The 26,175-nt window shown below is 38.8% G+C and overlaps 2 protein-coding genes across 4 annotated transcripts in view; one reads left to right on the forward strand and one right to left on the reverse strand.

Moving 5' to 3' along the window:
- adam22 (ADAM metallopeptidase domain 22) overlaps window positions 1-9,988 on the forward strand; it is an 87,380-nt gene extending 77,392 nt beyond the window's left edge. For all 3 annotated transcript variants that reach the window (XM_015357940.2, XM_015357941.2, XM_015357942.2), the window contains 2 exons: window positions 3,681-3,804; window positions 7,183-9,988. In XM_015357940.2, the coding sequence (XP_015213426.2) occupies window positions 3,681-3,804; window positions 7,183-7,203 (145 nt within the window). In that variant the 3' untranslated portion in view covers window positions 7,204-9,988. The remainder of the gene's footprint in view (window positions 1-3,680; window positions 3,805-7,182) is intronic.
- A 502-nt stretch (window positions 9,989-10,490) lies between these two features.
- gtpbp10 (GTP-binding protein 10 (putative)) lies at window positions 10,491-25,348 on the reverse strand. The gene is made up of 10 exons (XM_006636134.3): window positions 25,104-25,348; window positions 23,841-24,034; window positions 20,334-20,425; window positions 19,756-19,900; window positions 17,759-17,832; window positions 16,408-16,460; window positions 15,277-15,384; window positions 13,306-13,383; window positions 11,930-12,053; window positions 10,491-10,856 (listed from the first exon to the last, which is right to left on the reverse strand). Exons 1-10 carry the CDS (start codon window positions 25,134-25,136, stop codon window positions 10,636-10,638), a joined length of 1,122 nt encoding a protein of 373 aa, XP_006636197.1. The 5' UTR covers window positions 25,137-25,348; the 3' UTR covers window positions 10,491-10,635.
- Window positions 25,349-26,175: the final 827 nt, after the last annotated feature.

The following is a 26,175-nucleotide window of genomic DNA, read 5'->3' on the forward strand; positions in this document are numbered from 1 at the left end:
ATAAACTAAGGGTTAGTGTAGTATGACAATTAAGTGCCAGCTTAATTTGTTTGTTTTAAAACTGTAGACTTGTCAATCAAATTTGTTTAAGTATGTTAAGTATTTACAAAGTATTTTAAAGTAAGTAAAAACACTTTAAACATACGGTATGTATTGATTTTGTTTGAAAAATTGAAAATATCTGAAAGGTCTTTATAGTACTCACATCTTAATTCAACTGAAGAAAAAAGTGTACAGTATGTTTACTGAACCCTGTTTTTTGGGAAGAACTTTGTGAATAACTTTTTTACTTAAATCTTGTATTTAACTCTGTATTCCATTGGTAGATTTAAATTTAAATGCTTACTGTTCAAACAAACAACCTACTGTACATATCTGATGTGTGTTATTTGTCACAATTATTGAATATTCTTATCAGCCTTTAGTATTCTTATTCCTACAAAAAATATTTTATATACTGTATGTCCACTTTTCAGCAAACTCAAAGTGCTCAATACATATGATGCTTGTAATCAAGAAGAAATGCTCCCCTCCTCATTTTTATTTTACTTTAATCAAATAGATACAGAAGAGGATATATTTCTAAAATTAAGAAATCCATCTATTAGTTGGCATTGATCATACTGTAAGGAAAATACAGACAGTTGTGTTATCTGAGAAGTTAGATTAAGTTAAAGCATTTCCTACTGAATACAATGCAGTCCATTTCCTTTCCAGCACAAACACTATTAGTGCAGGAGCCTGGATTTAGAAATGAAACAGTAGTTCATTTGAGCAATGAGTGACTGAACCTCCCGAGTCAGCTAGGATACAGTGTGCTGATGCATATCATCAGCTATGAATCTGAGCTGTACATATGCAGAGAACAATACGGATGCTAATATCCATAAACTAATCTGATTTATTTTAAGTTTAGCAGAGGTATGCAAACTTTTATAGCAGAAAAAATTAGTATCTCTCATTGTGGAGTATTTCAGAGCCATGACTTCTGGTTTTCACACTGTGCTGGACTTTTAATGACTTAATTTCAATCGATGATTCACTTAATTGGTCTATATTAGCACTGTTCCCTGGTCTTTACATATTATTTACATATGTATAATGAATTATAAATTAGCTATAAACCAAGATGGACGTAATATCACAAAACCATATGATATCACCTTAATATCATATCAAAATGTATTTGGTTAATGCTTATATTCAAAACAACTTACACGTGTACCCATTTAGATAGCTGGGCCACTTCAATGGAACAATGACGGAGCAGCACTTTGCTCAAGTGTACAACAACAAAGCCACAGGACTACCACAGGAATCTGAATTTGGACCACTTCCCTTCCTAATCTAAATCAAAGACCTACTGTATATTCTGGTGTAGTTAATAAACAAGCCTAGTGCACAGCTTATATCAAAATAGAATGATCAGTAAACACTGTTGAAGCCAAAAAATAATTCTTGGAAGACCTGTTTAAGTAGCCATATTTTTTCTATTTAAAAAGCCAGGGTTTTGCATGCAGATTGCAACAACATAAATTATAAATACTGTATGAAATGGGAAATTCTAATCTTGCACAGGTCAATTATCAGAAAGACTTGGGTATTTATAAAGATTTATCATATTCATCTTCTAGACACTGTAGTAAAGCCATAATTAAGGCATCCAAAGTTGAGATACACTATTATACTTCAAACTTCAAATCAAGAGCCGTTATGTTAAAATTGTACAGTGCATTAGCAAGACCTCAGTTCAAATTTTGTGTACAGATTTGGTTACCATATGTGCTACCATTTGCAAAAATATGTTGGTGCTCTGGAATCATTTTAGAGAAGAGCAATGCGATACATATACAGGACATTCTCAAAGGAATGTCCTACAGTACGTTGGCAGTACATTGACAGGCAAAGAGAACTGAGACTTTTTAGTCTTTCACAGATCATGTATTGAATGTGACATGGCCAACCCAATGGAATTAATACTGAAGCACGGATACAATACAAATACAAGTGAAAGTATTTGCAACTTGGAATAAGATGCGCATCTTTACACAAAGGCTGTCAGAGTAGGGCCAAGCCACACAGCCAAGTTGGTGAAGCAGATTTCCTGGTTTCTTTAAAGAAACAGCTGGTAGATAAGCTCTTCACATCAAATAGTTGCTAAAAACTAAAGCAGCTGCACAGTCACACTGACCTCCTCTCAATGTAAACATGCTGATTCGAACCCAGTAGCTTCCAGTTGCTAGTTTAGTGTAGTAAAAAAGTGAAAAGGGGATTTTAAGATGACCTAATAGTTGTTTTCAGGCATTATCACAATTGTCTTTCTACTATCCTTGTATATCTGTAGGTTCTTGATTATTATTTCGCCTTCTGATGCGCTGATATACCTTCTGTTTTTACAAGCCAAGCTCTTTCCAAGCATGCCCAATGTCCTTTGCACTGCTTTCATTTATGCTGTCATTTCCCATGCCTGCACGTTGTGCTGCTCTAGAGAGGTAGCAGTCTTCTCTCCATGTTCTGGTCTCTAAACATTGCCAAGTGCATGTGTCCACCAGCCTGGTCTGATCATTCTCCTGTCCTGTACATCCGTACACCAGTGTTTGTGTGTATAATTCTCTCATGTCTGTGGAAGCTCTTACAACCCAACAATTCCCTTTAGCCGATAGCTCGATGCATTAATTGTGCCTGAATACAAAAATCAACAAAGCATTAGGTTGATAAAAAAAAAAGATAAGTTTAGGTTGACATGACATACTAAGATTACAAAATACCTTGTTGTACTGTAATTTTTTATAATACGTGTACCTTGTTTACAATAGTGTTTCATATTTCTGATTTCCATCCGGTCTGTTTATGGTTTCCTTTAAAATAATGTAATTCCAAAGGAATTTGCAAAAGTATTTTTAACAAAGCAGGAAACATCACATTTGTATTTTAGTACATACTGCTTGCGACAAACATAAAGTTGCAAAAGATTCCTCTGGAATATTTTCAGGTAGCCTTTATGTCATTGTTGAGGTGTCATCAAATCACAGCAGCTGCTGCAGTGATCACACTTACAAGGAGTTAATACAAGCAGGTACAGAACATGTTAAAATTTACTGTAAGCATTTTTTTAGAACAGACAAAATTTGGTTTACGTTGTTCTAGAGTAACGGGTATAAAGCAAAAAAATGATTTGCTGGACAATAATCAACATGCTAATGTGTAATTCTGCATTTATAATCATGATGTCCTGTATATATTTCACAATTTGATTTTATTACAAGATCTTTAAAGTTTAGCCTAAGAGTACAGGATTGATAGAACTTACACTACAGTGCAGCATTTATCAAACAATATTTTTGGGACCAGTCTTGATGCTGTTTTTTTCCTCACAGTATTGAAGCATTATTTAAATGACCTGGGTCTTGAAATGAAGTGGACGGTAACATTTTGAAAAAAATAGGAGGAAGTTTGTTTGGGAAGGACTTCAGTGCATTGAATGTTTTGGTGAATCGGCTTTTGATCAATAGACCTGTAAAAAAAACATTTCAGAGCTTCAGCATCGTAGTATAATTCCAGTTTGTGGCTTTTCGGTTCATACAGAGTCCATGATGCAGACCAGTGCTGTGTCCAGAATGTGCTTGGTGGCAGTGTTCACTAAGTGTTGCTCAGTGAGGCGTTTCTCTTATTTCTCCTAGGACACTGTCTCCTGCCAAATCCCCTACTTCATCCACTGGCTCCATTGCGTCTAGTAGGAAGTATCCCTACCCCATGCCACCTCTCCCAGATGAAGAAAGGAAGGCCAACAGGCAGAGTGCCAGGGTAATGATCCAGATTTCCAGATACACCCACCCCCTGTGACACATATACATGCATATAGGGGCGGCACAGTGATGCTTTGGTTAGCATTGCTGTCTCGCGCTACCGGGGTCCTGGGTCCAATTCTGGTCCTGGGGTTCTGTCGGCGTGGAGTTTGTACAGTGGGTTTGTTCTCCTCCCCACAGTCCACAGATATACTGGCCCTAGTGTGAGTGTATGCGTGTCTGTGTTGGTGTCTGTGAGTGCCCTGCAATGGACTGTCATCTTGTCCAAGGTGAATGCACAGCATCAATATCACCAGACAGCTTGGTGCTCAATCTCAATTTTACAGTTATTTTTTTGGTTTGCACAATCTTTAATAACAAAATAAAAGTTTATGTTTAGTAAGAAATTTTGATTATTCTGGTTCGTTATATTGTTTTTGTGTACTATAGAGATCATGCAAATTTAATTTCTCCAAATAAATGTTTCAAAATACATTTAAACAGAAGAGCTTGCATAAAAAGAAATGTTGGTTAAGTCTTGTTGTAACATACCATATACTGTGCTTTAATAAAGTATAGTTTGGGAATTTATGGTGCCAAATACATGAGAGATGTTCTCAACTAAACCAGTTCATGTTCAGTTACGAGCACTGGGAATAAATCAGGGACTTCCTGTCTACGTCTTTTAGTAGGAATTTAGTGTCGGTTTCACAAGTTTTCACTTATGAGCAGAAATTTGGAACATACCATATACTGTGCTTTAATAAAGTATAGTTTGGGAATTTATGGTGCCAAATACATGAGAGATGTTCTCAACTAAACCAGTTCATGTTCAGTTACGAGCACTGGGAATAAATCAGGGACTTCCTGTCTACGTCTTTTAGTAGGAATTTAGTGTCGGTTTCACAAGTTTTCACTTATGAGCAGAAATTTGGAACCAATTGTGCTCATACAGTGCCTTGCGAAAGTATTCGGCCCCCTTGAACTTTTCAACCTTTTGCCACATTTCAGGCTTCAAACATAAAGATATAAATTTTTTATTTTATGTGAAGAATCACCAACAAGTGGGTCACAATTGTGAAGTGGAACGAAATCTATTGGATTTTTGAAACTTTTTTAACTAATAAAAAAATGAAAAGTGGGGCGTGCAAAATTATTCGGCCCCTTTACTTTCAGTGCAGCAAACTCACTCCAGAAGTTCAGCGAGGATCTCTGAATGATCCAATGTTGTCCTAAATGACTGATGGTGATAAATAGAATCCACCTGTGTGTAATCAAGTCTCTGTATAAAAGCACCTGCTCTGTGATAGTCTCAAGGTTCTGTTGAAAGCGCAGAGAGCATCATGAAGACCAAGGAACACACCAGGCAGGTCCGTAATACTGTTGTGGAGAAGTTTAAAGCCGGATTTGGATACAAAAAGATTTCCCAAGCTTCAAACATCCCAAGGAGCACTGTGCAAGCGATCATCTTGAAATGGAAGGAGTATCAGACCACTGCAAATCTACCAAGACCTGGCCGTCCCTCTAAACTTTCAGCTCAGACAAGAAGAAGACTGATCAGAGATGCAGCCAAGAGGCCCATGATCACTCTGGATGAACTGCAGAGAACTACAGCTGAGGTGGGAGAGTCTGTCCATAGGACAACAATCAGTCTTACACTGCACAAATCTGGCCTTTATGGAAGAGTGGCAAGAAGAAAGCCATTTCTCAAAGATATCCATAAAAAGTCTCGTCTAAAGTTTGCCACCAGCCACCTGGGAGACACCCCAAACATGTGGAAGAAGGTGCTCTGGTCAGATGAAACCAAAATCGAACTTTTTGGCCACAATGCAAAACGATATGTTTGGCGTAAAAGCAACACAGCTCATCACCCTCAACACACCATCCCCACTGTCAAACATGGTGGTGGCAGCATCATGGTTTGGGCCTGCTTTTCTTCAGCAGGGACAGGGAAGATGGTTAAAATTGAGGGGAAGATGGATGCAGCCAAATACAGGACCATTCTGGATTAAAACCTGTTGGAGTCTGCAAAAGACCTGAAACTGGGACGGAGATTTATCTTCCAACAAGACAATGATCCCAAACATACAGCAAAATCTACAAAGGAATGGTTCACAAATAAACGTATCCAGGTGTTTGAATGGCCAAGTCAAAGTCCAGACCTGAATCCAATCGAGAATCTGTGGAAAGAGCTGAAAACTGCTGTTCACAAACGCTCTCCATCCAACCTCACTGAGCTCGAGCTGTTTTGCAAGGAAGAATGGGCAAGAATTTCAGTCTCTCGATGTGCAAAACTGATAGAGACATACCCCAAGCGACTTGCAGCTGTAATCGCAGCAAAAGGTGGCTCTACAAAGTATTAACGCAAGGGGGCCGAATAATTTTGCACGCCCCACTTTTCATTTTTTTATTAGTTAAAGTTTCAAAAATCCAATAGATTTCGTTCCACTTCACAATTGTGTCCCACTTGTTGGTGATTCTTCACATAAAATAAAAAATTTATATCTTTATGTTTTAAGCCTGAAATGTGGCAAAAGGTTGAAAAGTTCAAGGGGGCCGAATACTTTCGCAAGGCACTGTATACTGTAGAGAGGGATAAGTATATAGAATAGTTTATTTGTTTCAAGGTTATCCTTCTGATGTTTACTTGAGATAATGCATTATAAATGCATCATCCAGACAGTCCATTCACTTGTTTCCTCTGCGAAACAGACACGAGATTTTTGTGTAGTTTATAAGAATAGGAAGTGTAAACCAGAGGCGTGCAAAGCTTACACTTACACCATGCAGATACCAGGACGAGTCTGGAGTTTCACCAGTCCACTCTTGGAGTGATCATGGCAGTTGAGCAGAACTTCGGACAGACAGCAGGTTCAAACCTATGCTGTGACACTTGCCACCTGCAGTCCACACCGAACTATTAACTCCATGAGCCACCGCAGACAGTGTGAAATCCCTAGATTTAATCAGCAGATCTTGGCATCACGGAGAATGGAGAATTATGATTCTAGTCTGCCACACTGTAGCTTCAGCCGACACTCGTTGACAAACATTTATGAGCAAAAGAAAACGAATGGCAAAGACGTCATTAGCACCTATTATCTTAATCAGTGATACTAAATGGTATCTGATAATGTGAAGCAAAATGTTAAAGTTAATTGCAAAACCCTGGCATTTGCAGCACCTCTATAGAGTCTGTAGCTGTTACAAGCACTTTTTAAAAAAATCTTTTTTAACTGTAATGCTTTTAACATAAATATAATTATGAAGCACCTTACCCATAGAGGATAAACCTGGTTTTGTCATTCATACATCAATATTTTTTCTGATCTAAAAAAGTAATTAATCTAGTATTTTTCAGTTTAAATTATCCTGAGTGTTTTTGTTTCCTCCACAGCTATGGGAGACGTCAATATAAAGATCCTGTTTGCTCAGCAACTGCTCAAGAACTCCGTTTTCTTCCGCTTTTGTATGAGAGAAAAATTTCCCGACTGCTCTGTGGACACCTGAGACTGGGGGAGGCGGCAGTGCATGTGTTTGAGAGCTGACCGAACGTGACAATGCTCTGAGCCTGTAAGAGCACAATTTCAGCACCAGACTGCATAATCCTATCCTAGAGGAAACAGGACACTCACACTGTCAGTGTCTAAAACAAGCATGGTGGCAGAAACACTACTAAAAAGGAAACCTTTTTAATATCCCTGCCTCCTGCCTCCCCTTTGCTATCTTCCCATGTTCAGTACAAATGTTCTCTTTCAGTTGGTGCTTTGACACAATTTGAAACAGGTCATTACGAGCAGGATTTATTTAATGCTTTGAAGCACGTAGTCACATGTAAAAATAAACACTGTATGCATGAAAACGCTGTTTATCGATTCCTGTAGTGTTTAAAGAGAACACATTAGAGGATAGCATGTGGAAGATGAAAGTTACTGTAAGATTTTGAACTTCATTTATATTTAATCTACTTGATCAGTGTTCTCATTTTAGCTGGTTGTAGAGCAGATGCAATCTCCATCCTGTTCTTTGCTTGTCTGGATTATTTTGGTATTGGTATTGGATTGTAAAAATGTATAGATTGGAAATCAAATATTAAGAACTTTTTTAAGGGATCTTTACAAAACCTTTATTTTTTTCTGTTTTTTTTGTGAGTGATTTATAACCCATTTACTGAGCTGGGCAGTGAAGACCCCTTTTTGCCATATCAAAAATGAAATTTGGGAATTGTTTTTTAACACTTAGTGTCCAAAAGTGGCACCTGTCTTCTTTTTTTTTTGACAGTGATGTCTTTGACAGCCAGTTGAGAATCCTCTGGAAAATATAAAAAAATAGTTTTTAGTTTATTGGGTAGGTACATGTTCTTAAAACCTATTGGTTGAAAGCTTATGGCACATATATACACATCAATAACTAGATGACCTATTGATTCACCTACCCCAGCTATAGGACAAGTTGCAGCTCTTCAGATAAAATGATTAATGATTCACAAGGTGATTTTAGAAGTTTCTAGGTGGATTCTAGTTTTTAGAGTATCCACATTTGTGGATATTCTGCTTCAGGTGGTAACAGGCTTCAAAAAGGCACTTAAACTGACTTTATAACCACATAGAGATCAAAGATTCAGGAATGCATTTGATCGGATATTTAACAAGCTCCATAATACATTTATCCCTTTGTAAAACTCTGAATGTTAAGCCTGAAGTAGATGAGAGTAATGCTTAATCTGTAAGAAAACTTAGTCAACCCTGAAGTGAAGATTATAGAATAAAATCTGGTATTTAGATTAAATTAGACAATGGAGTCTGCTCACTACAATTTTTAAATATGTAAATTATACTGTCTTTAGTTTAGTTTCCATTGAGTGTTTGGATAAAGAAACTTTTGAAATGGAACATTTTTAAATATTTTTCTTAAATTTCTTGACATTCAGTACAAGTTATTCTTATTTCTTGAATACCGACTAGGGTCCTGTGGAAAAATCACAGTTTATATTTTTTTCATTTTTCTGTACAAGTTGTAATTTGAGGACTTGAGTTGTCAGGCACAACAAATTCATGTCCTGCATTTGGAGTCACAACATTCTTTAGTTCCAACAGTCTAACCTAATTAAAGAATTGACATGAAAATAATGTGTCCATCGCATTACAGAATCAGATGAGAATCTTGTCTGGGATTCAAACGGTTCTAATGTTTGTCAGTCCATAGCCCAAAATATTTGAGAATTTTTTGCAATCTTACAGTGCTAAGACAAGGGGAAAATGTTATTGCAATAGACAAAAAAAATCACTTAGTGCTTTTTATGTTCATCCTTTTAAACAGAAATGTGAAAAGAATATTTCCATCTGTAGATATTCACAATGTTAACACACTCAGCTCTTACCTTTTTATTTCAGTGTGGGCGCCAATAATGAGCTACATACAGTCTATATGCTGTATGCTCTATAGGCTTTCAGCATGGGTCCTCTTCACCTCCTGTTATTGAAGCTGCATCATGTTTATTGCTCTTTCAATATAAAAAGCATACTGTAGTAATATAGGAAACAAAGAGATAGCACTTCCTTAGAATACTGAATATTAACAGCACCACAATATTGGATTTGTATCATATCAGTGCTTTTATTTGAAATATAAAAGCTTTCCATTTGCTTATTGGATACAGCTGTAATTGCAATTGCAAATGTATCTGGTTTATCTACTGAAACACGACAGGGTAACACTGCTCTGTAGATCACTGTGTGTTTACAGGTGCAGACGCTCATGTGACTTTCAAGGAATGGTTCTTTACTGCACTCAAAAGTCTCTCCTGATTGCCAGACCAGGAACACTGGCTTTCCATGCCTCAACGTCTGCCTCTTTTTATGCAAGTGACTGCCTTCCATAAGGACTTCTTGACCAGTGGCAAGGAAATTGACCTACAGTATCTTCCTTGAATGTATTCGACTCAATGATTCTGTCCACCAGACTACAAACTGTTCTCCTGGAAGCCACTGGATTAACACTAGCATTCTTAACCTGCTAATATCTGCTGACCTGCATTACCAGTTCTGTTTAGGTGCACAGTTTTCAAATAATATTCTTATGATACAGCATTTTTTTTCTGTATTGTATATAGACCAACAATGTAAATCAATGCTCATATTTTTTTCCTACAATATTAATATCATTCAGTATTGTAATATATTTAATAAAACATGAAACTTTCATTGAACCTGTACCCTTGTATTATTTCCAAACAAATTACTAAGGTATAGTATACCTTATTGTTTGTTCACATGTATATGGAAAGTTGGCTGTGACTATTTTTTATCTATTTGTGTGAATGTTATTTATGGCAGCATAATTATTTGAATTTCTCAAATGGTGCTACTGTCAGGCTTTTACTTTTTACTACCGTGAGGAAAAAACAAGACTTGATGCTGTGGCGTGTAAATCTTCCTCTAATGGAGCAAAACTGTTAATTTCTGCATTCAGGTAGCTGAGATGGTCACTCAGAAAATTTCGGTACGTCTATTCTGTGCTATTGGCTGCACAGTGCTGTCCATTGAGGTACGGCCCATTGAACTGTTGCTGTCAAGAACAATTGCAATACATGTGTGCAGCTTGACACCATGATATGGCCATCTAGAAAATCCAGTAGCCAACATCTAGACTCAAGAAACTTCAGTCAAGCATCAGAAAAAAAAAACTTTCACCCTACCCATCAAATATGATAAAGGTTTTAACAGTAATATTTTAATTTAAGAAAACACCCTGCTCAGCAGTTGCATTGATAACAGATCACTAAACATCTGTAGCCCCAGACACTGCCTCTGCCTTCCCCCGAGGTCCACCACAGCGACTGCGCCAGGGCTCAGGGAGTCCCTGTGGAGGTCATGGCGGAGGCCGGGACTGCTCCGAGCCTTGCTCTCTGGTCCTCCTCCATGGCTGAGGCTGCCTGCTCGTCAAGGGACTGCCTGACGCGCACCTTCAGCTCCTCGACACCAGACCCAGTGGAGGCCGAGACAGCGACAATGTGTTTGAAATGCGTAGGGCCTTTCGGAACCATATCCTCAGGTAGCAAATGGAAGAAGTCTTAAAATGGAAAAGGCACAAAAAAATTGTTTTAAAGCTTATTTTAGCTATTGGGATAGCTTGTTCCACGGTCTACTTAACAGTGGGATTGAAAACATGCGTGACGTTTCCCAACTTTACATGGTTTTTAGTGTTATTCCAGGACTTACTACAGTAAAATCACCTATTGGGAATAAGAATTTTAAGTACAAAACAAAGATAACTAAAATCACATCTTTGATTTAATCTGATTGTTATTTAAAAAGACGCAGGTAGCCCCTGTTTAACATCCTCTTTGGGGATGTTAATATTCCCCAGCAGATTTTACATGTGACATTTTTTCACAAGAATCAGTTATTTCTACATTAATGGGGGACAGGACATGAAGACGTAAGTCTAGAGTAGTGAACATTCACGTTTTCTGTGTGTAAACAGAATGATTAATGTAAAGACCCATTAAGCTGAGCCCTTGTGATGTTAACCTTTTTTGAAATGTTTTGGAAATGCACAAAATGGCGTAGTGTATGGTGTAGGTACAGTACAAACAGAGATGAAAGCAAGACATAGCAAATACCTTTAAATTCAACTTATGTACAGTATAATACTACATAAAGTCACAGCTAATACTGTATAAAGTAAAATTACTTATACTTTATCTTATCTAGTACTGTAGCCTGCTTGTGTTTCTCACCGTTTCTCTGAACGTCTTTGTTAGGGTGCTTTGCATTCAGAGCAGCTATTTACACAAACATCTCAAACACATTCAATTGTAAAACAATACATATCTATAATGTTTTTTAACTAATACAAAGCATGGAATGTTATGTCCATGGTCACAAAACGTTACGTTGGTATGAAAGAGGGGAGGAGTAAGCAAAGAGACTTTAAGGGGGTACTCCCTATACTTAAATATTTTTTTATTTATTAAATAAATTTTTTAAGTGTTGCATACTTTCTTTTGGGCCACTGTATGAATGTTGCATTGTTCTCTAGAAGTCATGTGTATTACCTATATAAATTACCTTAGAAATGTATTAGCATTATGTAAAGGAAAACATACAGCATCAATACCATACAAGAATGCAGTACTTTACCTTCTTGATGATGAAGTTGATCAATAAGCTCTTTTAGGTTCTCTTCTGCATTTGGTAGGTCCATTTTGTTCACAGCAAGAATGGCAGGCTTCAAAAGTAGCTCTTCTTTGTACAACTCCAGCTCCTTAATAAAAATGCAGGATCACTTCTAACAAAACTTTCTGAACAGAACCTAATGTCGTTTAAAAACAACTCTGAGCATTAAAGCAATATCTTATTGACACATACAGTACAGTCTTGTACGCACTTAAAAGATCCTACCAGCAGATCTGGAAACATATTTTCCATTAGGACAATGCAAGACCATTCACTGCATGGATTACAGTGGCCTAATGTAATGAGAAAATAATGAGGTCTACTTTTCCTCCTGTCCTGAGTCCAACAAAACATCAGTGGAACCAATTCACTCCTGTCATCAGCAGGAGAAAATCATGATCAGCCACCCTTCAACCAGCTGCTCAGGAGTGGTAGGACATCCCACAGCAGTCTAGACAGAGGCTGATCAGGTCTGTGCATCAGTGCTGTCAGGGCTGTATTAATGCACAGGGATGTCCTACTGATACTAACTCATTAACGTTTCATTTTCAAATAGTGCTACATTTCACACATACTATAATATGATTCATTGATCTGTATTCTTGTTTGACTTTTCTGTGACCTTTAATGGATCTAGTGTCTATAGATATATTTTCTGACTAAATGTTTAGTAATAGCCTGTTAGTAATCACTAGTTAATTAAAAAAATGACACTCAGAAAAGATCCTTAATAGACAGAGCTCTAGTCTTAATTACTAGGCAAATGTAAACAGTAGCAAAGAGATGGTTAATCTATTATAAATATAATCATATGATAAATCATAGCCATCAATTACAAAAACTAAAATACAAATAACTGCTATATTTAGTATTGTCCTCCATAAAATGGCATACAAAAGTATTTAATTCAAGCAAAGTAATGGCTATTGTAAATACCAACTGTCCAAATTATCACCACTGTACCCTATACAATACTGCTAATTTAAACTCTTAATCCAATACAGGCTCGCATTGAGCCAGAACCCAACCTGACACAGATTGAGCGCAAGGCAATATACACCCTGGACAAGATACCTGTCATCTACACATAAGGAGATAATATGGGGGTTGCCAATTAACCTAGACAGTAGGTTTGTGGACTGTAGTAGGAAATCGGAGCACCCTGAGAACAAGCAAACTCCAAAAAGAAAGCCACATTCAAACCCAGGACAAACTAGCTGTGAAGCAGATATCCTAATGTCTAAGCAACTGTACTACCTAATCCAAATTCAGATTTTAAAAATGAAGCTTTGTTATTTTTCAATATTATTTATTCTCTTTGAATTAGGCAGATCTCTTACCTTTGTTAAAAGCTGTACAGCTTCAAAAGCTGTTCTAAATGGCGTTTTCTGAGAGAGCTGGAATCCGCCGATATCAACCTTGAAATAAAAACAAGAGGAGAAAAACATTTGATTAGTCCCCTTTATGGCAGTATATTATTTTTCTTCTGTGGAACATCATTATCCTTTATAAACAGGGTACATTTACCTACAATAGAAGACTTATTTTAATGTATCTGATCATCTACGGTACAAGAGGAGAAAAGCTATGGTTCAAGGCTTAATTCACTCACATGAAGAAGTACACTGAGCATAAAAATAAACCGCTATTCATGTACAGTATGCACGTTTTTAGAAAAAAAACGCATTTCGTGTACTGAATTAAATGTTCTGACGTCATTTTGATTCATTGATGGGTCATGACTAACCGTAATAGACTCAAGTGACTGTTGCATAAGCTCTAAATCAACTGATTAGTGAGAGAGCTGGCAGGGGGAAAAGCGATGAGGTATATTAACACATTGAATGTCAAGCCTGGAAAAAAAAATCAATGAAGAAAAACAGAAGAAAACAAACAATATGGTTATTAACGGAAAACCACATTTGTGCCGTAGGTATATTGGAGGCTGACCGTCACCCCTGGTGGACCTGGTAGCACTGGAGGCAGTTGATGAGGAGGTCCAGGTGTGACAACCTGGACAAGAGTGTCATGGATGGAGACCAGACCTCATGGCACTACAGCAGAACCTCACCTGCAGCAATTCTAGATGGCTCATCCTGATGAGCGGGGCAGTATTACAGCCGGACAGACCGACAATAAACTTGCACTATTTAAGATCTGTGGGATCCGCTGGGATGACGTGGCATCTAGGGCTTGGACACATGCTTGCCCTCTATAAGAGGAATGGGACATAATAGCAAAACTAGAATCACTGAAGTGCAGGTCAAGCTGGATGCCTCATGGTAACTGCACAGAGTGGGGAAATGCGTGCATTGGATTGAGAATAAATAGATTGAAAATCCATAATGGGTCAATGCTGAAAATGGAGATAAATTAGTGAGAGTACTACAGGGATCTGTACTAGGACCACTGCTGTTCTTAACTTTTATCCGTTATCTAGATTTTGGAACAGTTATTGCAGCAGTGAAGTTTAAAGTATAAACAGAACATGGCAAATGCTGAGCTTGAAGAAGTCAATTATGAAACAGACTTACATGGAGTGGATGGAAAAAAAGGAAACACCCAAGTAAATGAAGCACGCCAAGCACACTGGGAGCGAGAGCCTACTCCCAGATGTGGCCCATGAATGAAAATGCTGGACAGGAGAATCAGGGCTAGCATGGCTGCAGGAGAAGGCCTCAGCGACTTTGAAAGAGGAGTGGTTTTAGGGGCAGGCTCAGCAAGATCGTCAGTGACCAATTGTCTCACCCTCTTAAATAAACCATTTTTGGGTAACTTTTATTTACCTCGATTCAAATATTTGGTCTCAGTTGAAACCAGCTAGTCTCAAATATTCAAGCACTTTAACAACAGGCCAGCTACCATAAGATATGCATCATTCAGAAGATGAGAAATTTTGCATTTAGGGTTCAATTTATATGTACAAAACAATGCTGCAACCCACAGTATACTGGGCCTTGGAGAGGAAGGGTGTCAAATGAAAGACGTTTTTAAGAAGAGCCCAAAGCCACACCCGGTTGTTTTTGAATTACAGATCCATGCAGTGCAACAGCTTCAAATTACAGCCTCTGAGCAATCAAAGAACATAAGAAAGGTTACAGATGAGAGGAGTGGATTCAAGCCATCTATCCCCTTTAGTAGTTAACCAAGCTCTCCAGCCGATTCCCGGATTCTTGGGAGACATGGCGAGAAGAGGCTACTGAGTCAATTAATTACAAATGGGATCAGAACAAAACATGGTGTATGACTATGTCCCTTCGGGGAAAAAGGTTGAGGGGAGAAAAAGTAACTTCCTACTATGCTCTGCCTACCACAAACAGCAGCTGTTTAGTCCGTTCCACGTGTTTGAGGAATTTGTGACCCATGCCTTTGTTGATGTGTGCGCCCTCTATCAATCCCGGCAAATCCGCCACCGCCACCTAAGGGATGACAACATCATCTCAAACTAGCAGAATGCCCTTTGCAAGCCATATTAGCCACCACGCCTTCAAATACAAATCTGAAAAGCACAGATAAAATTCTACTTATTCAGAAAGGTTTACTTAGGAATACGTCTTCCTTAACTGGAGCTACTGCTACGCTGTACGATAATGAGTACCATGTGATGGTACGGAGCGGAGCGGTGGCTCTGTGGCCCAGGATCTGCGCCTGTGCCTGGAAGGTTGCCGGTTCAAATCCCGCAGCCGGCAGAGGAAACCTACTCCGTTGGGCCCCTGAGCAAGGCACTTAACCCCAACTGCTACAGGGGCGCCGTACAATGGCAGACCCTGCGCTCTGACCCCAAGCTTCTCTCCCTGTCTGTGTGTCTGTGTCTCCATGGAGAAAAGCTGGGGTCTGCGAAAAGACGAATTCCTAATACAAGAAATTGTATAGGGCTAATAAAGAAACATTATCATTATTATGATTGTTTCAAGAGTCTGGTGTGACTGGCTGAAAGTCTGAATCTTACAAACTAATGCTGAAACTGCCACTATTCCTTTCACCACTGTATTCTTGAAACCTCAAAATTATGCTCTCATTATTTAGCTAGGAAAAAAAAAAAGGAAAAAAATTAAAACACAAAACATTCAAAGATCACATCGAGAAACTAGTATTTTAAAGTGCATTATATCTGGATATTATCCTCTAATACTATCTACAGCAGCTGTATTTTTATCTGAGCAAGTGGATATTACATGTTCTATTACATGAAATTTATTCAGGCTTTAAACATAACCTTTGAAATCTGAAATGGAGGATATGCAGGAAAATAAATAACTGGTTATACTGTATATCATTCAAAATATTCTAATGATGGAAATATGACGCCTTTTTAGAACATTTACTTTCTGCTTCACAAACTAAACAAATCCACAGTTTTAAAAAACACAGGTATTCTTACCTTTCAAGTCACTTGCACTGCAAAAAACAGCCTAACAGCAAAAATATTACATCTCACCTACCTGCCTATAGTCCTCATACATGATTTTTCCTATCTCAGGTCTCAAAGTTGTGACTGCAAAAAGAAAGAAACAAGTTGGAAATGTATTAACCATTTCAGTTTTGAATAGATATTATAGCATGCAGGTTTCGAAACAAATGGTCAATAGAGGAAATGGGAATATCTGAATATTGTATTTAATTCTTTACTATTTTGTTCATCATGACCTGTCCAAACAGAGTCACTCTTCAAAGCACATTTTCATGGATGAGGCAGGTTACGCGTTTAAGCGGCCTCACACTTGCTCTTCAAGGCTAAGGAATACTCAGAGAAACCAAGGCACTTCCTGCCTGCCTGCATGTCCTGAAACTATGGGAAGAAGACGTTCCTGAAGAAAACCAAAGCAAACTCCACTGTAATCCCCTGGTTACCACCAATAGTGGTTTCCTACTTACAAATACAGTATGGACAGGGCTCAGTGATTTAATCACTGGTTCATGGCCAGGCAAGCTACAACTCAACAGCAATGCGGATTTCACAAAGGCATGGGAGGAAGCTAGGTTAGGCGTCAGTCATCTCAAGTCTCAATAAAACAAAGACTCCTGCAATCTGCCGAGCCTCTGAAAGCAATGTCAGCGCTGCTTCGTGTTCCCAGCATTATTATTATTTCTTGCTTAGCAGACTCCCTTATGCAGAGCAACTTATAAAGCAGACTGCAATACCAAAAGGAAAATAAAAAAAAATTCCTTCACATACGGTGGAAAAGAGTACACCAAAATGACAAACGGCAGGGAAAACATGTCAGAACTGCAACGACAGTGCAGAACAGTACGGCGAGTGGTAAATGATGTGCGGGAGAGGAGTCAGGCTGCAGAACAGAAGGAATGCTACTAAGTACTGTGCTGGTTAGTGGTTAATGTGCGTGACAGTGTGAGAGACATCCCAGATGCAGTCTACGCAGATATGTCTCGAGGAACTGTCTCAAACCCTGCTGTAGGGCACCGTGGAGCTTGCAGCATATCAAGAGTATGGGTGTGCAGTACAGTACATCGACAATTAACTTACCTTGAAGAATTCCTCAAATTATAAAAAATACACTTTCACCAGGAAATCTTTACAACAACCCAAGGGAGCTGAGTCACATTCCACATAGCCTGCTTGCACTTTTAACATGCTGGTTCATTTTTAATGCACAGTTTTTAAATTTTACCTCCCTGCCTGAAATTTCTCCTCAGATCTTGTCCCAAGGTCAGATCCAGAATGTAAGAGGATCCACTAGTTAAAATTGTCCTGTTTACTTTATTTATTTTAATTTCAATCACATAATATTCTGCAACATCTGTAAGCATTGTAACCTTTAGGGTGATACTTACAAGCATAGCTGGCTATCTGGGGCTTGGCATGAGAGAGCTGGCTCAGCAGAGACGATTTCCCTGCGTTTGGAAACCTAATAAACAGCACAGGAAATAAGAATTAAAAGTCCAACTATTATTAAAAAGTGCAAAGAGTAAACACAACCAGAAAAATGCCATTTTGCAGTTAAAAAGGACACAAAGGATTTGGACAGAACGTCTTCACAATTGCATGGTGGTACAGTGGCTACCATTGCTGCCTTGCAGTACTGTGGCCCTGGGTTCAATTATTGGGCTGCCATCTTTGTGGATTTTGTGTGTTCTTCCCGAGTTCATGTGGGTTTCCTCCAGGTGCTTTGTTTTCCTCAAACAGTCCAAAGACATACTGGTGGGTCAGGCGACTCCCTGGTGTGAGTGTGTTGGCCCTGTGATGGACTGCTGTTCTGCTGTCCTGTCACAGGAGTACCCTGCCTTGCACCTGTTGCTGGCCAAGACTAAGCCTAAGGCACCACATGACTGTTAATTGGAAAAAGTGAACAGAAGCAAAAACTAAACAGATAAAGAATAACAACGTGTTCTCTAATGTCTGATGGAGAAAAAATTGTTCCGAGATTTAAATTCCTTTAACATCCAGTATTCTAAACACCACTCCTATTTGCCTCCCCTCATATTTCAATGATAACTCGTTTACTTCATCATACAGATTAGATTTAACTATTTCATATCAAGTCCTTATAAAATAAATAAGCATAAGCAATACAACTTTCAGTAGCATATCAATATGCACGACCAAATAGCTGACACGTAAGACTCTCCTGGCACCTGTGTCCTTCTGTTCCAATGAATCAAAAAGCCCATACAAAGCTATCCTAAAAAATAAGCTGGGACAGTGGTTAGGGTTATGGACTTGTAAAAGTAAAATCATGGGTTCAAATCCATGGTGCGACAGTTGTTGTTATACAAGTGCTTTCCCTAAAGAGCTCCAGTAATCAGCCAGCTGTATAAATCTGTGCAAATGTAAGTTGTTGTAGTTAAAAGCATCAGCCAGACAAAATAAACATATAAACCAAAGTACAACCCAACTATTTCAGTACCTAATTTACACTTAAAAACTATCAAAACACACTGAGAAAGTATCGCAATACTGCAAACAGAAATCTGACAGAGCAAGCAAAGCAATTCAGTTAAATTCTTTCAGTAAAATGCCCAGCTGTATAAATGTAAGTCACTTCAGATAAAAGTGCCAGCCAAAATAAATCATACACTTTTTTTTTGTATTTAGCTTATTAAGCTTTGTCCTTTAGAAAATACACAAGATTACAAGATAAAATGTATTTCATATATGAATCCTGACAATTCGCAAAGTAAACCACACTTTTCTTTCTTTGGAAAAACCTTAAATTACTGCTTCTTTGAGTCAGATTATGAAAGGGAAATACACTGGTCTAAAATACAAAATAATGAGATTGCATTTAAAAATGAGAACCATATTCGCATATTTCACTCATTTTGAAACGAGTGCATGGAGAGTTAATGACCAGTATTGTTCAGCAATTGTTTTTGGACCTTTGCACAGTTTTCACATTTTGTTGCTTTACAGCTTGCATTCCTGACACTTTTAAGTGGCGGTTAATAATTGTTATATACACAGCTTATAATTAATATGAAAGAAAAATAGAAGTCATGATTGCATAAATATAAAAAATCTTTGCTTGTGAAAAACCTCTATTTAGGTGCACAGAATAACCCTAACAAGCCTCACAATTAGTTGAGTGGCCTCAGTCTGTTTGCAATAATAGAGGTTCACATTCTCCTGAGCTCAGAACACAAACACCCGTCTCTGTGAGCTTCCTTGGTCAGGCAGTGAATTTTAATTAAGGACTCAACCATGTGGAATAAAAGCACAGATTAGGGAAAGGGGATAAAAACATTTCAAAGCCCCTTCCCGATGTCTTTGGGCAGAGAGAAGGCGATCAGTCAATAAAGACCGGGCAATGACAGGACGAGCTGGGTCTTACCCCACCAAGCCCACATCGGCTATGAGCTTGAGGTCCAGGCGGATCGTGCGGGCCTGCCCCTTGCTGGGCAAGAACCCGGAATCGTGGGATCCTCCGCGGCCCCCTCGGGCCACGACCATGCGCTGCCCCTCCGCGTCCAGCTCCCCTGGAAAACACACCCCGAATCTGGGCGATGACAGGAGCAAGACTCCAAGCAAAAAAGCGTACACACTGCAATCGCAATAGTGCTCAGACTGCACCTCAGGTTTTTAATCTGCTCCGGGGCTACAGAGCTGGTAAACCACAGGGGTACTACTCGCTCTGATTGATAGAAGGGAAGAAAAAGACACCTTTTTTTATCTGAAGGATTTTAGGCCCAAGTTATTTACTAATTAATTTCTATTCATCATTTAAAGCAATGTTGCTTTATGACCTTTAAAACCGGCCAAACAGATTTAAATACAGTCTACTAAGGTCTCTTACAGTAATGTTCAACATGTGAATAACTTTTTTAGTTGAATACATGCAGTTACATAACGATGTGCAATTAGTAGCCATTCAAAAGCAGGAGAAGACACAAGAACAGTCGGTTTACGTACCTAAGACTTTCCCATCATCACTCGTAACAGTTATACCAGTTGGAGCACAAATCTCACAGTCCTGTCCTTTGTTACCCTTCAGAGCACGGATACTGGGGAAAACAAAGAGTACTTTACTTCCAAAAATATAGAGAAAACCATGTACTTGCACCACAGGCTCTAGTATTGTGTAACAGCACAATTAGAAAAAACGTACACTTAGGGATTCATTTATAATATTTTTGTTCAGTGATCAGTGTATGGTTTTGTACCCTGGTCTTACATTTTACTAAAATACATACAGCATTAAACCTCACGTTGAAAAATGTACATTAATTAGGAAAGATATAGCGCTACTGCGGCATTTTGAATAGAGGAGCTCATGAATGTGCTCTGGTGGGCGGCTGTAGGCATCAGTAAGGAGAGACAGAGCCTGCTCTCCTTCATCCGACCTTAGAAAGAACAATAAAAGTGTGGGCCACTTGTTCAGGAAGGCCTGTCTATTGTATGTCTGGGCCCTGTTAATTCTACATAATCTCAGACAGGTTATAGTAAATGCAATTCGTTTTTGTACTTGCCATTGTATCAAAGAAGATATACCAGTGCACACATGGTCCCTCATATTTCTGAGCTCACTGTTTTGGTAGGCGTTAAAATATCAAGGGTCCGTAATGATCATTCATCTATAAGAGTAGAGATCGTGCTCTTGAGCCCTTTTCCTAATCAGCTATTGCTTTTGTACTCATCTTTATTAATGCCTCTATTTGACTGATCGATCATTAAGAGAATATCATGTAAAATGTCATTTATACAACTGACCCTAAAGCTTGACAGGTATATCTCCAAATGTCACCGTCTAGGGCACTTACTGTAATATACAGAGCACACACTGATGCTACCTATTCCAACAGCATTTCAAGATCTGCTTAAATATTATCCAGATACTAAGCCCAATCTCTGTGCTTAAAGAGTTTAAATGTATTTTCTTAGCGTGTTTTATTTTAAAAAACACTGGGAAAATATCTAGTTTTATGTTAAGAGGTGCAAGGTTAAAACACACTCTGAAGTAAAGACTCACTCCACATTCTCACTTTTTAAATGCAAAAACATGACACGCTATCTGGACCAAAAGAAGACCTTCATCATTCTAAGGAAGACTTTTTGTTTCTTTGCTTTAACTTGGATGAAAAACAAGCTACGAGTAACAGGTGAAACTTGAGTCTACTGGAGTGGTTCAGTTGTCCTGCCTTTGTCACTGCATTTGCTTAGATCTGTCATGTTTGCATGTGACATCCACAGTGATGTGGTGCACGATTCATAGCAACTCCTGCATATTATTTTCTTTTCAGGAACAAAAAATAAATAGCAGTACCAAATCAGTGAAGTACACAGTAATCTCTCTCCAATTGCTCAATATCAATTCTCTCCAGGGCCTGCCTTTTGACTCATCAACACTGTCCTTCTCAAACTAAGGCAGAACAGCCAACATCTGGTCCCCACCCCTCCAGGCACGCGGATATCTCAAATGAACAAGACCCCCCTCTAGTGCACAAACAGGATTAATAAAAATGCCGGGAGTAAAATAAAAAGCTAATCAACGCTTTCTTATAGGCCAGTTCATTACATTTCATAAAAACTGTTGCTCCAGACTGATAAAAGTAAAGCAGAGGTATTCCCTATAAACATTATCTTATACGTGCTGAGTTTGAAGGATGGCAAGTTAAAATTCTAATTAATGTGGTAAGATCACAACACCATGGTCTTGCTGTATGTCGTAGACTGCAGACCGGAGGGTGTATCTGAGTCATGAACGACTGAAAGATTCCTCTTTAAAGGCTGTCAAAAGCATTATCATTATAATTTTTTGTCTAAAGGTTAACATAGCCAGGTACAGCGGTCTGTGAAGAGTAATTATTTTAACAAGTATAACACTTGACCTACTGTCATTTGCCCTTGGGACCAATCTTCCTCACCAATACAACAGTAAAAACATTTTCAAGCCTTCACTGCCTATGTCGTAATTAAAAAAAAAATTCAAACTGATAGCATTTGCGGAGTGCATGTTAAAATCTCTGCTTTTACAACGTGAAACCCAGCACAACTAAACATCAAAAGCGCTCTTACATTAAATGTAAAAAAACAGCACAATAAAATGATCATCATAGATTTTAACAGCAACAAATCATTTGAATTGGGCTCCCTAACACATTCATAAGGCCTACAATTTTAAGCCATTGGTGCAATGACATTCCAGGCATGCAATTATTCATAACTAGACACACTTCAGTCAAGAGCTAAACGCAGAATTCCAGCTAAAGGTCAGATGAAAAAAAAACGAAGGAAGGGTATTTCTGCAGTGGTTCTGATGTGATGTGTTTTTGTAAACATTTTCTGTGGTATATATCCATCTTATCACATTTTGGGCAATGGTTAGGAAGTTGTAATGTGGTGTAATGTAGCATCATTCCAGTAAAACATAAAATAAGATCACTTTATTGGCCATATACAATTTCTTGTATTAGCAATTTGTCTTTTTTTTTTTACATACCCCAACTTGCTCTCCATGAGACACACAGACAGGGGAGAGAAGCCTGGGGTCAGAGCGCAGGGTCAGCCGTTTATACGGCGCCTGGAGCAGCTGGGGTGAAGGGCCTTGCTCAGGGGCCCAACGGAGTAGGATTCCTCTGCCGGACGCGGGATTTGAACCGGCAACCTTCCAGCCACAGGCGCAGATCCTTTGCCACAGAGCCACATGTCAATTTAATGTTAATTATGACATCATTAAAAGCGTGCCAGCATTCCAGGGACAAGTCTGAGACAACATGTAACGCTTCCTGTCTTCATTTACATTGTAGTGTTTGGATTTAAGACACCAAATCATTCCAAACGAAAATTAAGAAGAATGTGAAATCGTTATCTCCATCTTAATTTCATGTTTTACAACTGCGAAACTAGTTTAAAACTAGCTTAAGTTTAAAAATAAGTATTCCTATTTTTTTTATTTAAAATAGACTACTCTCTGCATGGGTATTGTGGGAACACAATTCTCATTTTTCACGAAATGCACATGTAGATAATAGCCTTTTGCACAGAATTTCAAAAATGTAATTACAGACGCGACAAATAAAAACATAAAAGGAGGCTAATTTGTAACGGATATTGTGAACTCTGAAACACAAGACAAATCAACCACCTTGTACAATTAATCCATTTTTTAAAAGCGACTTCTTTACACACACTCTAAAAGGACCTATTATACCTATTATACGTTTCTTCCTCAAGACCTCACAAAGCAGCACCTTCTCTGTAAACCGAAGGTAGCGGACCTGTCAACATCCCGTCACAACGCTGAAGGAGTCAACATGGACCACTGGCCTGTTTTAATCCCCGGATACAAACTTGGAAACCAATCGACGAGAAGCGAAATGTGAAGAATTCCTCATGGCAACATGCGCTTCCCCCTGAGAGAGGCCGCGCTCCACTGGGTACTTGGAGGGGACAAGGTAGGAGCACAAACCCTCTGTGTACCTGCTGTTCTCCCCGACTCCAGCTACAAATCGTTTCTGCGGGTGTCTGTCTTTGATCCTCTTCAGAGTGACACTGTCTTCGGCGACCACCCAGACATCGCCTCCCCTCCCTCCTTGTCCACCGAGTCGGGGCAGACCCATGCCTCCACTACCACCCTTGACGTACAGCCGCAGGTTATCCACAAAGTTCCCATACTGCAAAACCGAGAAGACAAAAAAAAAAGGAAATTGTTGCCTTTTATTGTTTGTCTAACAGAAAATGTGTAAAGCACTGACGGGGTGATTTTTAAAGCTTCCTACTGGCAAGTAGTTTCCAAACCGCTCACCGGTCCAGAGTTTTCATCTTGCCACTGCCTGATCTTACATTTTAATGTTTACTTTGCTTTACACTGTGAACAAACCTCAACATTATCAGTGTGAGGCTTGCATTTTTATACGAGATATACAGTTTTTAACGGATTCAGGAGGGTTCAAAACAAAATTGTGCAACAATGGCTCTAGAAAATCAACAGCATTGTGTTCCAGTTTCCATCAGAACGACTTTCTCCACCCAGTCATTCAAAGATCCAGTATACTGAGTTCATTTTATATATCATTTTTGCACGACAGCAACACACAATACAGATGGAAAACTCAGCATATCATAGGAAACAAGCTCTTAACAGAAAGAAAATAAAAGAGTACAACAGAAAAGTGAACGAATGAAATGATGCAAAGAAACCCCAAAGTTAATGCTAGCCTGTCAAAACTGAACGACGTGAAGGGAGCAATGTTCAGTCCTAAATGCTCTGTCTGAATTTCCACTTGAGGAAGCGCATTGAAGACTGGTATCAGGAGATTATTCATAGCACAGCGTGTATTGCGAGAAAGCAGCAGGTTTGTCAAACATCCTGAATCTTGAAAGCGGTCTCTTAAAAACAAAACTTGCTCTGAGAAGTGTCAACTGTAAGTTCAACTCGTTAACTCTAACTTAACATTGCACAGCTGTGGGAAGGGTAAACACACAACATATATAGAATACAAAGGAACGAGTAATAGGTTTATTACATGCTGAAAACAGAAGAAATAAAACACAACGTTTCGGCCGTGGAGCCTTCTTCGGGTGTGAAGAAGAATACAGAGTACAATGCCTTTGGTATTCAGGCATTATATTACTTTACGTTACAAACCAGCTTCTTTACAACAATAAAATTTTACTTTATAGTACAGAACCTCCTTGAACATACTCCAACACCGGGGAGGGGAGACATTGCATCTCACTAACCTTCCTGAGGCAAAGTCTGCTGCAGCAAACCATGCTTGTGCGCTGTGGACGAACGCGAGAGAAAGTCCAGGAGACCTAAATGCTCATCACCGGCTGTTTCGGTTCAATGCAGCCAAATCGACTCATTAATCGAACGAACTATTGATTATGCTTCACGTGTTCCGGTACACGGCCACTCGCGCCTAGGAAAACCTCACTTTGCTAGCTAGACCCGCAAGGAAGCACGTTTCTCTCTGAAACAGGAAGCGAGGAGGTTGTTGATACACCCGGCCAACCATAGGAGCTCAGTACCGCCAATCACCGCTGCAACCAAGAGTGGTCCAGTAAAATGTAATGTCTGTAAACTTTAGGGACAAGGCGCTGCATTGAGTGTTTTGTTAATAAGTTTAACGTTATTATTGCACTAATGGTTTCTAATTCCGACAGACCCGATGTGTTTCTTATCAATAGTGTAGCTATTATTACAAATCAAATTTTGACATATAGTAATGTGGTCAAAAGTCTCTAAACTCGGATCTATGTTTTTGCCTGGAGTTGTAACCCGCCAGAATTTTCCATTTGCTGGTGGTGATTTGTGTTTTATTACATTTTGGTTACTGTAAAGCATCACTTTTCAGTGATGTGCGTTACGCACTTATGTTTTATCGCCAGCGTCTTTGGATTCGTTTTTCGTGATAGGATCAAGAAAGGAGTCGGTTATACAATTTCCACAATATTCGCCCTCTGCATTCTTTTGAGTTTTCCAGTTTTAACCTGTAAATTATATATATATCCATAGACACCTTCACACAAATCTTTATAACCTCGACGTAGAGGTATCGACCAGCTGAAACGCATCTGTGGATTTTTATTTCACAATTCTTAAATAAAGGAAGCGTTAGAAATTTTTGAAATGGTATTTCATGGAAACATAGACAAGCACCGGCAGCAACACGATTTCTTTAGTTTGAATGTCTGCGCTTCAGGAGTGCTACCCTTCAGTTACTGTAACGCCTTCCACAAGCCTGTTGCTCATTTTCATGACGCTAAAATGTGGGCGGTGACCCTCTGTATAAAGATACACAGGCATGAA

Source organism: Lepisosteus oculatus, chromosome 10, assembly GCF_040954835.1.
Source record: "Lepisosteus oculatus isolate fLepOcu1 chromosome 10, fLepOcu1.hap2, whole genome shotgun sequence".
Lineage (NCBI taxonomy): Eukaryota > Metazoa > Chordata > Actinopteri > Semionotiformes > Lepisosteidae > Lepisosteus > Lepisosteus oculatus.

Bases quoted from the DNA above. Each gene is read 5' to 3' on its own strand.
- gtpbp10 (XM_006636134.3), bottom strand. From the start codon at position 25,136: ATGGTTTGCTGCAGCAGACTTTGCCTCAGGAAG. The intron at 17,833-19,755 runs GTAAGACCCAGC...GCTGTTTATTAG, and splicing joins GCCGATGTGGGCTTGGTGGG to GTTTCCAAACGCAGGGAAAT. The intron at 12,054-13,305 runs GTAAGAGATCTG...ATTTTTATTAAG, and splicing joins CTGTACAGCTTTTAACAAAG to GAGCTGGAGTTGTACAAAGA.